Here is a 14,436-nt window from a genome sequence, read left to right as displayed (position 1 = left end):
CGTACACTTCACCTAAAACATACACAGATTGTTCATTTATTTATTTATATTTTGGAGATCCAACAGCTATCTACACAGAGTATCCGAAATTAATAAGAGATGGAAAGCCAATTACAGGACACTTGTAGCTACATATTACTACATTCAAGTTTTACTCATAGACCTAGGATTCGCTTGCGCTTGACAGACAGCTTAAGTGTGCGAAAGGGAAGCCATCACGTATATGAACATCCCATAAGTGCGAAAGAGTCAGACTACCAATGAGAAAACGTAACCAGTTTTGAGTTTGACGACGGCCGCGGACGGCCAAGAGCGTATCACGGTAATTTTCAAATTGAAAAATATACACGGATTAGGACGAAAAGTATTAAATAAAGTAATTCAGTGAAGATGGTGTCTTGTAGTGTGCCGGATTGCAGTGTCACAGGGCCAAATAATCCAAGCAAATACTCATTTCAGAGGATTTATGATATTCCTAGCGAAATTTTCCTAGCGATATTTTGTTAAATTAACAGCGTAAAAAGTGTAAGAAGCCGGTTTATACAGTTCATTATAAGTTTTTCTTCCGTTCCGTGCTAATATTTTATCATATTAGTCAATAATTTAGAATATTTTGTGTAGAAACATAAACTGTTAGTTTACGCTAGGGCTTGACAAAATGTCCATATGACAGTATCGATAACTTGTCGGTATATTAATAGCTATGTAATTATTTCTTCACAAGACATCATTAGAATATTATCTTTTATAACCGACTTCAAATAATAACGATTGTTATACTTTTTTGAAGGTGTTCATGTTTAGCGTGTCATGATAACTTCACTTTCCAACACAGTAAGAGTTACATTAAGATAAGTCTGCAACGATTTTTATGGCAAACGCAGTGCAAGTGTTATTTATACGTCATAATGTCATAGAATTTTAGTGTTTAAAATAACACATTTGAAAAAGTAGTCGATAAAGCAATCAAACATCGACAGATTATTAATATGTTGTAACATAACATCACTATTTTTGATCTCACATAGACAATTTACGCACACACTTGCATTTCATTTTTGGTCACACTTTTGAAGATTGAGAGTTGTTCTTTGTCATATAATTCTTTGGACACAACAACACTAAATTGTATACTACAGTACCTACATATTAAGTAGAATCCAAAAATAGCAATATTTTACGACAGATTACTTTACAGATGTAGCGAAATAATCCTATACTATCGTGTTTTCACGGAAACGCACGAATGTGTTATTAATGCTATTTCAGTCAGTCTCGGTACAAAAAGTACTGAGGTCGACTGAAGTAGCATGACAAATACGAACGTTTCCGAGAGAATACGATGGCAAAGGATTGTTCGCTACATCTGTATTGTAGTGTGGTAAACCAATTCCCGGGTTCTGAAAATATGTCTATTAAACAGATGTGCAATTTGCGAAGTTTTCAAAGAAGTACAATAAACTCGCAAATTTCAGAAAATTTTCTCAGGAAACAATGGATAGTTTCATTTTGGATATCGAAAATTTTGATTTTCATACAAAAATATGAGAGGTTTATACATTTTACCATGTGGAAATTTCTCAATTTCGTGGGGAGTCATGCAAACTTGCATATTCTTAAAGTTTCCTCGATAATCCTCATTCTTTTTTGTAACAAAATTATTAAGAAATCGTGAAAAATCATTTTTGTTGCAGTTGTTTCCCGTGTTCAGCGCTTATCGCTTTCTAGGGTTCCGTACCCAAAAGGTAAAACGGGACCCTATTACTAAGACTTCGCTGTCCGTCCGTCTGTCTGTCACCAGGTTGTATCTCACGAACCGTGATAGCTAGACAGTTGAAATTTTCACAGATGATATTTCTGTTGCCGCTATAACAACAAAATACTAAAAACAGAATAAAATAAAGATTTAAATGGGGCTCCCATACAACAAACGTGATTTTTGACCAAAGTTAAGCAACGTCGGGCGTGGTCAGTACTTGGATGGGTGACCGTTTTGTTTTTTGCATTTTTTTTCCGTTTTTTTTCATTATGGTACGGAACCCTACGTGCGCGAGTCCGATTCGCACTTGCCCGGTTTTTATTTTATTCAACAGTATAATGTTATATTGCCTATTACCTACCTACTATATTGGTAGTCGATAGTAAACTAGAAAACACAAGGCCTTTTCTACGGAGATAAAAATAAAAAATTAAAATTTACATCCAGCTAGGAATCAAATAGGTTATGCAAAAATCCTGAATTCTTACGACAATTCGCGCATGAACTTTTTCAAGAAGAATAACCAAAGATTGTCCCAGCAAGATGATGAAACACGCTGTTATATTGTCAGTACTCTTACGTGCCACATTAGCTGCGGGCCCTCTACGTATATACAAAGGGAAAAACGACTCAGAAAACGAATTCCCTTTTATTGTGCTGTTATACTTAAAAACGATTCCACAATTTACTTTTAGAATGTGTACTGGAAGTCTAATTGCCAATACCTGGGTGCTCACAGCCGCACACTGCTTTATGACGGATTTAGAATTGGCTGTTAGATATGGAGATTTTACTTTACCACCAAGTGAGACATCATTAAATACTGATATAATAAAAACATTCGCTCCACCGACGTCTCATATTCCAGCGTTGTCAGGGAACGGATGGGAGATGGCGCCAAGAGAAGACTTAGGATTGGTTTTAGTTGAAAAAATTCTAAATAAACCCGCGAAACTATTAGCGTTAGACTATAAATCTTTATTCGGCCTGCGAGTGAAATTCGCCGGTTTTGGAAAAACGAATGGCACTATAACTGAACCTTTTTCTATGAATAAAACGATTCAGCTCGCTGGGACGCCTCTACAAATTGGTGAAGGTATTGTAATTCCTTGCAATAACTTTCGAGATGCTGGTACGGTGGTATGTGTTGCACCGAAGTGTTCGAACAGAAAGCAACTGGCTCTTCAAGGCGATTCTGGAGGGCCACTGGTGCTCAACGGTACAATAATTGGCGTCGTCAAAGGAGGCCTGGCTCATCATAATTCTGTGAGTGGCGCATTCACTCCTGTTAGTATTTATTTGCATTGGATAAAACAGGTCGTGAATTCGAACGGGCGTTCGGCCGAAAGGCCGCCGGTTCGAAAGCCGAATCGTGCCTACCACTAAGGGTCTTGGAACATAATTGCACCACGTATCCTCGGATAACCAATCGCTAGGAAAACATCGTGAGGAAACCGTACTAATAACCTAATAACCGGACGGAGAGCAAGACCAGACTCCAGGCGTCCACTTGGAAATCTTGCCAAAAAAGTAAGAAGAAAGAAGTGTCAAAGTGCCAACGCTAGGAAGAAGAAGAAGTATTCGAATAGCCATTAAAGCATCTTAAAAACTTAGGTTATTTGCCTTCGAGGATTACTATACAGTGTACAATGTAGGTACATGCCACTATACAATGGAAACGCTATCGAGATGCTAATTGCAGGCAAGAGAGAAGGTAGAAGATCTAAGGACCGTAGACGAACGATGATGAACTGTGGATCAACTACATATTTAATTAGAATTACACGAATGGGTCCACCGCGATATGATTTATGCACCAGCTGTGGTCACGGAAAGGATGACGTCCCAGCAAAATTTCAATGGAGATATAAGTAAACAACACTGAACTACCCGAAAAAAAAACGCAACAGTTCAAAGTGTGGATGAAGACTGTCGAATTGCCTTGAATCTTAGAGAACTCAGTATTCAGATTCACGGTGAACAAATAGCAACATTCCTAACTGTACATCGGTGGACCTTATTACAAAAGGCATAAGGTCCACCGTTGTACAGTTAACAGTGTGGGCGATGGAACGAGTTCAGAAGAAGGGACAATCCTTAGAATATTTTAAAGGCTTCATTCCTCTTGGACCTCTCCTCTCTATAACCAAGCACCTTTTTATAAGAATATGAATTTAAGAACTGGTATGAAAGATAAAATAATGGTGGTGGTACTAGTGCTCGACGCGGTCCCAGTAGATGTCATCTTGAAACTTAATTAAGTCATTGTCAATAGAGGTGACAGCAGGGAGTCATGTATTGGGCATAGCATGTCGAGCACTAGTACTCGTACCTTACAGTCAACGGTAAAAATATGGGTGTAGACAACTTACTCAAAAATATGTCCCATAGTTCTTAATTCACTGACAAGAGTTATTGGTACATATTTTTGAAATGATTTGTACACCCATATTTTTACCGTTGACTGTACAAAAAACACAAAAAACTGATCAATGCCTTCGCGACAACCTGATTGTTCGCATGAAAATTAAAATATACTTTGTTTTATTTCTGAAATACCTTTTTAGCTCAGCAACAGTGCTTCTAGAAACCTTTGTCACATCTATGTACCTCTGTTGGGCCTGTTCATTCATCCTCCTCGGTAACTGGTAGTCTTGACAGGCACACTACCACCTCCCAACTCCCCCTGCAGACCCTGAGAATACGCTTATGTACCTCTGTTGGGCCAGTTCATTCCTCCTCCTCTGTAGCTGGTAGTCTTGACAGGCACACTGCCACCTCCCAACTCCCTCTGCAGACCCTGAGAATAAGCTTATGTACCTCTGTTGGGCCAGTTCATTCCTCCTCGGTAGCTGGTAGTCTTGACGGGTACACTGCCACCTCCCAACTCCCTCTGCAGACCCTGAGACTACGCTTATGTACCTCTGTTGGGCCAGTTCATTCCTCCTCGGTAGCTGGTAGTCTTGACAGGCACACTACCACCTCCCAACTCCCTCTGCAGACCCTGAGAATACGCTTATGTACCTCTGTTGGGCCAGTTCATTCCTCCTCTTCGTTAGCTGGTAGTCTTGACAGGCACACTGCCACCTCCCAACTCCCTCTGCAGACCCTGAGAATACGCTTATGTACCTCTGTTGGGCCAGTTCATTCCTCCTCGGTAGCTGGTAGTCTTGACAGGCACACTACCACCTCCCAACTCCCCCTGAAGACCCTGAGAACACGCTTATGTACCTCTGTTGGGCCAGTTCATTCCTCCTCCTCTGTAGCTGGTAGTCTTGACAGGCACGCCTCCTGTCTCCCCGCTCCCCCTGCCGCCAACTTGGAAGTTGTCACACCCTGAGAACACAAAGGCTATTCACAATGGGCAGGAGTGCGAAACTCGCTTCGCGCAAACTCGGCTCCGTTCGGCTCAGCATTGCTCCGAGCAATTATTAGAGTTAGCTCAACTTGACGTCCCTTCGCGTGCACGACCACAGATAAGATAATGATATATGGACTAGATATATATACTCTCCCGGCCGATTATTTCAACTCCGCTGCTGAAGACGTGCAACCCTAAATAGCCGAAAGGGATAGTAGTAATAGGGAAAAGTCCCTACTTTTCACCCCTCTACACCCCTGTGCCCAAAAATTATTATGAACACCCCTGTGGGTGTATAAAACCTACACTAAATAAACTAAGAAAAGTTACACAAAATGAAAAGTTGCGCTACATGGTCCTCACTCAGCTAGGTGTCACGGTATGAGCCGCATGGCACATACCGCGACTCTGATTTTCAGTAAGGCCCAGCGTAGATGGACTAGGTGAATAATACACACTAAAACCTTCAAAAATTATGACACAGGTTCATCATCATTTTTGAAGGTTTTAGTGTGTATTTTCTCTTGAAGAAGAAGTAATAGATATGAATTTAGAATAACCTTCTCCGATAAGTGGAACTAACCGTAGGCGACATCGGGGCGCTGCGGTGGAAACTCTGAGGTCATCGGAGGAGGCGAAGTCGGGTTCATCTTACAGTGATGTACCTGGTAACATCATCAATAGACTAGTGTAACTACTGGCAAAGAGAATAGAGTGCATAGAGACGGATTGTCAAGTAAATTATGTAGCCACTGTAAATTTACTGCCATCTTTCGACAGGTAAAAGAAACTTTTAGAACGCCATTTGACTTTGATCCTTATTCTTTTACTGATATGTGTTAACTTATTAAATATTAATTAACGCCATCTACTCGACTATATATAGGTCAAAGGTATGGTGCAATCGTTTCGAGCGATGGCGCCATACGAGTATCTTCAGCCTACTCTCAAGTAACTGGCACATATCAGTGAAAGAATAATGATCAAATTCAAATGGCGTTCTAACAGTTTTAATCGCATTGTAATATGCCTACTTGAATAATAAACTATCTTTATATATAACTAGCTTTTGCCCGCGACTTCGTCTACGGTGACAGCAGCTAAAGTAGGTATAGCGCCTGGATAATGCTAATAGCAATCATTCAATTCGCGCATTGCTTACTTCAATTATTAGGCAATTCATTAACTCTTTCTATTCCACCCCCCCCCCCCCCCCCTTTGCACTCTTTTCAGGGATAATTTCCGACATAAAAACTATCCCATTTCCTTCCCCGGGAGTCAAACTATCTTTATACCAAAGTTCAACTAAATCGGTTCAGCGGCTTAAGCGTGAACAGGTAACAGACATACAGACACACTTTCGCCTTTAAATTTATAATAATAATAATGGACAGGCGTGGCTCACTCCGCGATTTCATCGCTTTGCTACAGGTAGCAAAGTACATCCGTTCCACACCAATTTTGGGGGCTAACCATAAGCCGCGCGTGGCGCTGTCGCCACCTAGCAGCCATATCTGTCCTGATCGCAACAGACGCGTTTTGTTAGAGAGTGAGTCTTCTGTACTATTATTTATTAAATTCTGTGGTACAGTCAAGGAATTTAAATTCCGACCCATTTCGTACTTTGTCGCAGTGACATCCGTATGAGGTCTCTAGCGGCTTTCATATTGATTGTCACTGTGACAAAGTACGAAATGGGTCGGAATTTAAATTCCTTGACTGTACCTATGGATTACTTACTCTGTAGATGGTGGAATATTGTCCATCGACGGCTTGTGTGGTGCTGTCGTGTTGAACTATGGGGCACGGAAAGCCTCTCACACGGCCCGGGCCCGGCTCAGGGTACTATGAAAATGTCATTTTTATTTATTTATTATGAATGGGCTTACTCATGGCCACAGACTAGCCGAGGCGTAGACGTGGCCTACGATGGAGCGAGCTCGCTCAGAAGGTGCCTGTTCACTCTTGATTTGAAGGTTGCCGGGTTATAAGAATACGGAAATATAGACGCCGGCAAGGAATTCCATTCCTTGGCAGTGCGCATAAGGAAAGTAGAAGCAAAGCGCTTAGTGCGAATTGGTGGAATATCTACCAAGTAAGGATGGAAACCGGCCGTGCGTCTAAAAGTCCGATGGTAGAATGGGGACGGTGGAATGAGCTCGTGTAGCTCTTGGGCACACTCCCCGAAGTGCAACCTGTAGAATACCGACAGGCTGGCGACTTTCCGCCGATGGGCCAAAGACTGAAGCTTAGCCGTTAGCTTCTTGTCGCCTATCATCCTCCTGGCTCTGCGCTCCGCTGAGTCCAAAGCGGCGACATACCAATAAGATTATATTAGATGGGGTAAAAGAAACATTGGGGCGAGAGAAACACTTGTAGAGTTAGACGAAGATAAGTCTGCAACGATTTTGATAGCATACGCAGTGCAAGTATTATTTAAACGTCATATTGTCATAGAAGTTTGACTTTAAAAATAACACTTGCACTGCGGGTGCTACTAAAATCGTTGCAGATTTTTCTTTGTCTAACGCTATAATCTTTTCAGTGGTTAAGGTTAAGTCAGCAGCAGCAGAAATCGCTAAACGGCCAGGTGTCCAAAATTATCTCGACACGCTCTTATACTCTTAAAAATAAAGTCGCGTGGAGATCATTTAACACCTGGCCCGCTTAGCAACTTCTGCTGCTGACTGTACCTTGTAGTTGTTAGGTGGCCGTCCGGTGGCCTGAATACTGGCATCGTAGCTCGGCCCGGACCCGGTCTCCGCCGTCATCCCGGGTATGACCGGGTACTGGTCCGGTTTTGCCACTAGTTCTACCTGAAACATATAATAATATAATAATATTTAATTGTAATTATCTATATGTGTTATTTTTCGCTGTTTGTTTCCCATTATCAATAAAAAAAAAAAAAAAACAATCAGTTTTAGAGTAGAGGAAACTTCAAGTTTCTAATGTTTACAGGGTATTACCTACCTACGGGGAAATCCCCGTGTCTATCAGTGGCGTAGAGTGAAATTGGTCCTCTACGCGATGGGCCAACGCCGGCCACTCCAAGGGACGCATTTACGCGTTAGAGGGAGCAAGTGATATTGCTATCTCATTCTACCGCATGGCTGAGTCCCTTGGAGCGGCCGGCGTTGGCCCATCGTGTAGAGGAGCCATTAGCCATACGTCCATCTCTACGCTTCCTCGACATCATTCAGTTGAGCTGGGCCCTCGTCGGTGCAGCGTGATAAAGTGAGCATTGTTGAATGCGCTCATGACATCAGCTACTGACTGCGATATGTTTGCGGTATTGCGAGAGGATGGATGATAGTCGTTGTTCAACTGTTATAACTTAGTCAATCTTATGTATATATACTGTAATTTAAATGTTACTACTTTCATGGCGCATTAGTTATAGGTACACTGTAATGTCATGTAAACGTGTTTTCAATAAATAAATAAATAAATAAAGTTGCCTCCACCTTGGTCGATCCGAACTTCCGAAGCCAGCCCTTTAGTGTCCGGCTCCAATTTCACCACGGCTACAATTGTCAGTGACATATGTCGAGCGACAATTGTCAAGCGACAGCTGACATATTACAATTTATATAAAATATTTTCTATAGAAATACAAACATGACAGGCATTTTGCTACAATTGTATATTACAATTATGTTGTGAAACAAGAATTATTTTTACTAGTCGACATATTTGTAGAATTGTCGGTGAATCTTGACAGGAAATGCGTTATATGTCGGAATTTCGTTACAATTGTAGTGTTTCTTGTGACAATTGTCATAAACTTAGCAAGAGAAATATCTGTTTTTTTCCGATATAATAAACTTTTTTTTAATAATTCAATGATGGTGGCAAACAGGAGTACGACCCGCCCGATGGTAAGCGGTAACCGGAGCTCATGGATGCCTGTGATGTCAGCAACAGTGATGTTTTACAATTGTCGCACCTGTCACCCTGGTGAAATTGGGGCCTTGGTACGACACGCCACGACACGACTTCGTTGCCATGCGGCCAATAAGTCAATACAAAACAAGTGTCGTTAATAGTAATAAATACATTTTTTTTATGAAATAGGAGGCAAACGAGCAGACGGGTCACCTGATGGTAAGCGATTAGCGATTACCACCGCCCATGGACACCCGCAACACCAGAAGGGTTGCAAGCGCGTTGCCGGCATTTAAGATGGGAGTACGCTCTTTTCTTGAAGGTTTGAAGGTCGTATCGGTCCGGAAATGCCGCAGGCGACAGTTCATTCCACAGTTTGGCTGTGCGAGGCGGGAAGTTTCTGGAGAAACGCACAGTTGAGGACTGCCAACCATCAAGTGGTGAAGATGGTAATGTTGTCGCGTAGGGCGATGGCGAAAAGGGGTTATCCGCAGATGGTCTAGAACGCAAAATGACTAGTGTGTTGTTTTGCCTAAATCGCAATTAGTCTACATCGCAAACGGTCTAGAACGCAAAATGCCCGAATGATTTTTTCCGATTTATCCTAACTTTATAGCGATGTCGGCGGAGCCCCGCTCCCGCGGGGCTGCTATTCTGTGCTGTTTGGCCTTCGGCCATTTGAAGATACCTAACGAACCTAACCTACCTATGTAAAATGTGGTGATATAAAAAGTGGGCATTTTGCGTTCTAGACCGTTTGCGACGTTGACTAATTGCGATTTAGGCAAAAGTCGCACTAGTCATTTTGCGTTCTATAGACCATCTGCGGATAACCCGCGAAAAGAAGCGGCATTAATCCGAACAATTTCTCGGAGCACTCCCCGTTATACATGCGATAGAAAATAGAAATATGCAGTCATCATCATCATCATCATCTCAGCCATAAGACGTCCACTGCTGAACATAGGCCTCCCCTTGGACCTCCATTCGTACCGGCAGGAAGCGACCCGCATCCAGCGTCTTCCGGCAGCCTTAACAAGGTCGTCCGTCCATCTTGTGGGTGGACGTACTACGCTGCGCTTGCTAGTCCCGTGGTCTCCACTCGAGCACTTTTCGACCCCATCGGCCATCTTCTCTGCGCGCAATGTGGCCTGCCCATTGCCACTTCAGCTTGCTAATCCGGTGAGCTATGTCGGTGACTTTAGTTCGTCTACGGATCTCCTCATTTCTGATTCGACCACGCAGAGAAACTCCGAGCATAGCCCTCAAAATATGCAGTATATGAAGGTATCACAAACCCGGAGATCAGCATCGAGGAAGCTCTGCAGCACAGCCTGCATCAAGCGGTCAGCATCCATATTACACCTCTCGTATTACGCTGTTCTGCAAGATTATAGTTTGACTGTCTCATTTCAAACATAGAGTGTATCATAACTACCTTTGTCTTACACTAAAGTACTAGGACCCAAAAGAAAAGGATAAATATAAATAATAAATAAATATTATAGGACATTTTTTTACACAAATAGACTAAGCCCCACGGTAAGCTCAAGAAGGCTTGTGTTGTGGGTACTCAGACAACGATATATATAATATATAAATACTTAAATACATAGAAAACAACCATGACCCAGGAACAAATATCTGTATCATCATACAAATAAATGTCCTTACCAGGATTCGAACCCGGGACCATCGGCTTCATAGGCAGGGTCACTAGTCACTACCCACTAGGCCAGACCGGTCGTCAAGTAAGGGTAAGTATAGTTCTCCTGGTTCTGACTGTCAAATTGGTTTGACCAACTATATAATTATATAAGTTATACATAAAATAGTTTATAGGTAGTTTCCGTGTGCATCGCGCTTCACAAATAAAGATGCAAGGGACAGAGAAAGATCACATTTCATGCCAGATCAAGATGATAAAATCATTACTTACATGCCCACAAGCTGTTAACTATTGCCCACAGAAAAATGTACAGTTCGCGCGAACACACTAGTTTTCTCTCCTGTTATCCTCAATAGTTAACAGCTTGTGGGCATGTAAGTAATGATTTTATCATAGTTCTCTAAATAAAAGGAGGACCTTTTCACGTGGATAAGGGTTAAAGAAATAAGAAAATTAACCTTTATAGCCCTTAACTCTTGTGTATGTCTGCAGGAAAGACGTTACACAGTGATCTGTTTGACCCATATACTACTTAGATTCATGATAATCAAGGTAAGTAAAAATGATTTACCATTAATTTGAGCCACTTTGAGACGTAGTTGAACAGATCGGGTCGATAGCAGCCCTGAACTTCGCTTTCTTCGATCCTGAAAACTGTCAATCAATGACTCTTCTACACGATGGCCCAGCGCTGTACCAGCGAGATGGCCATGCGATGGTTATGGCTCCTCTACACAATAGCCCAGTATTTTTTTTTCGCGAATTTACAATTGGTCCCATAATAAAAGTTGCTCAGTATAATCCCAAAACCGACCTGGCAACTGACAATTTTTTTAGCCACCGTGTATATTTATATTTCGGAGATCTCGGAAACGGCTCTAACGATTTCGAAGAAATTTGCTACATGGGGGTTTTCGGGGGCTAAAAATCGATCTAGCTATGTCTTATCTCTCGGAAAACGCGCATTTTCAAGTTTTTTATACCTGTTTTCCGAGCTAAGCTCAGTCTATCGGGTACTCTGCTGTAAGTTAGAAAGCGACGGTAGGTATGATGATGATGATGATGCTCCCCTGACCGATTTCGGCCACAGCGACTGTGTGCTCTGGAGTAGGCAAATTTTAACTCGTGTTATTAGAGTGTAGCTGATCCACTCTCTGGTGCGCTTAGGTGGCTGGTGGCTCACGTACCCTATCTTCTTGCTTTATTAAATATTCGAGCGCATTTTGGGATTTTGGTGCATTTTGAGGTATATAACTCACATGGCCCGTAAGAATACAGTTACACAGCGTTTTCAAAACTTGATCAGCACATAAGGAATTTCTAAAGGTATAGCAGACAATTTCCAAATAATTACGTAGAAAATTTAGAATTTTACGACATCGCAAATTCTTGACAGTGAAATTTCACATGATATGACAGAATTAATTCTCTTTCAAGTTATTTTCAAGTTATATTTATTGGATGAAGGCATAGACCTATTTCAGTGGATGAAGGTGAGTAGCGTACTGCGTACTTTTCAGGTCCATGGCCTTTCAATATTAATCTGGGTCAAGCAAATCTTGTCATTGTCAGTAGCAAACGGCGGCAAATTTGAAAAATCGCGGGTTAGCAACACTGTGTTCGAATAATTCGAAAATCGCGTGTCATCTGTGTTTTATCTGTGGAATGTGGATCGCGAATGACAGCCATCATCTTTGTTTACATTCTGAATCGATTCTATTTCAAGAGATATTTCTGCTGTGTCACCATTAAATACCAATTTATTAAATAAAATTGTGCTTAATCAAAGCTAAGGTGCCTACAATGCCTACAGTTCTAACTGATAAATCTAATAAAATATTAAAATCCAATAGGACATCTATCTGCTGAAGCAATGATTTTATTCATTACATTCTTGTTCAACGGCATATTCCACTTCTAATTTTATTTTGAGATCTTCAAATTCACCACACACCGCTTTTAAATTGTCCGTCCATACCATTTAATAACAATTTAAAACATTTTCAATAGAGAATCCACGAGTGACAATTTGAATTGACGTACGTAACAGGGCGCGCTCAGCGGAAAAAAAGTTTTGGTTCGATGTACATTGTACATTGCTGCTTTTCTTAGCGCAATACTACTCTTTGAGTGTTGCCCTACTTTAGTTTGCTTTACATTGCTACTGACAAGATTTGCTTGACGCACTCGAGGGCATCGAGTATAGAAGTTAGAGATGCACCGGATATCCGGTTACTATCCGGTATCCGGCCTATCCGGCCATTATTTTACTATACGACCGGATACAGGATAGTAACAATGCTTGATTTTGGAGTAAACAAATTGGATTTAAGAAACAGACACGGTCATAATCGTACTTGTTTATTATTTTAAAACAATTTAAACATTCCACTGACTTGCACGCGCACTCATTTCAAACCTAGAAATGTGTCCGCGCGAACGTTCACTAGGAAACAGGTCAAACCTGCGGAATGCGCACCTGAAAAACCGAAATGTAGGTATAATTCCGCTGGCCGAATATTCGGCGACCGGATACCGGATATTCGGCCGAATATCCGGTATCCGGTATCCGGCCAAACAACTATCCGTTGCATCTCTAATAGAAGTAATCTATATCTATGGATCTATGTCTATACTCCATGACAATGACCTGTCTATCGTTGTCACGCTATCAGTCACATAATATAATATCAACAGAACATGTTTTCGGCCCGTATTTTACAATATGTTTAAAATGTACAAAAAACACAAAGCTTTTCAAAACCGAAACCAAATTGCAAGACCAATGATATGTTACTATATGTGGTTACCACTATAGGTATTGTTATATAGTTTGCTTTGTAGTCTCACAGAATAAATAATAGTACAAGGTACAGAAGACTCACTCTCTAACGAAACGCGTCTGTCATGATCAGTACAGATATGGCCGCTAGGTGGCGACAGCGCCACGCGCGGCTTATGGCAAACCCCAAAATTGGGGTCGAACGGATGTACTTTTAGCTACCTGTAGCGAAGCGACGAAATCGCGGAGTGAGCCACACCTGCCAAGGGCGTCCGCTCTTTGGCGCGGGTGCACAGAGGGCCACCGCGAACCACGTCCGACGTGTTGGCTCCCTGTCACACTTACGTACAAATTTACAAGTGCGACAGAGAGGCAACACATACTATTCAATTTGTTGTTTATCTGATACATGTTGGAACTTTTACAGGTACAAAGAGAATTTGAAATAGAGAGTTACTGATGTCATGGTAAATTATGTAGAGTTCCATCAAGAAAAGTCTGCAGCAATTTTGATAGCCCACGCAGTGCAAGTGTTATTTTAAATCTATGAAATTATGACGTATAAATAACACTTGCACTGCGTGGGCTATTAAAATCGCTGCAGACTTTTCGTGGTCTAAGTCTAGCTACAGTAGATTTTATTTATTTATCTTTCGACGGAAGATTAAAACTGTTAGAACGCCATTTGACTAAATATTAATATCAACGCCATCTACTCGTGCGTAGGCTGAAGGTTATAGTTGTGTTTGCTCGGAGCAAAAAAAGGTCAACCACGGCGTTGCATGAACAAGAGATTTCCTTTAGCAGGATTGGTCCTTAGGACCCAAGGATGGATTTAAGAAGTGGAGCCACCCAGATTTTTGATGCAGGTAGGGGGTGGGGGGGGGGGGGGGTTTAAGCGTCTGCGACGTTTGAGGTTAATAATTTTTTAAGTTTAGGTTCTAAGTCAACGTTAGTATCATTTTCAACTAAATCAA

General features: G+C 41.5%; 1 protein-coding gene across 1 annotated transcript; it reads left to right on the top strand.

The window, feature by feature from the left end:
- Positions 1-2,185: 2,185 nt before the first annotated feature.
- On the top strand, positions 2,186-3,241 carry LOC134677180 (trypsin-3-like). Its single transcript, XM_063535623.1, has one exon. The coding sequence runs from the start codon at positions 2,303-2,305 to the stop codon at positions 3,143-3,145; it is 843 nt and encodes a 280-aa protein (XP_063391693.1). The 5' UTR covers positions 2,186-2,302; the 3' UTR covers positions 3,146-3,241.
- The last annotated feature ends 11,195 nt before the right edge of the window (positions 3,242-14,436 follow it).

Source organism: Cydia fagiglandana, chromosome 25 (genome assembly GCF_963556715.1).
Source record: "Cydia fagiglandana chromosome 25, ilCydFagi1.1, whole genome shotgun sequence".
NCBI classification, from domain to species: domain Eukaryota; kingdom Metazoa; phylum Arthropoda; class Insecta; order Lepidoptera; family Tortricidae; genus Cydia; species Cydia fagiglandana.
The sequence above is the reverse complement of the archived record's forward strand: the minus strand, read 5'-3'. Positions and strand labels throughout refer to the sequence as shown.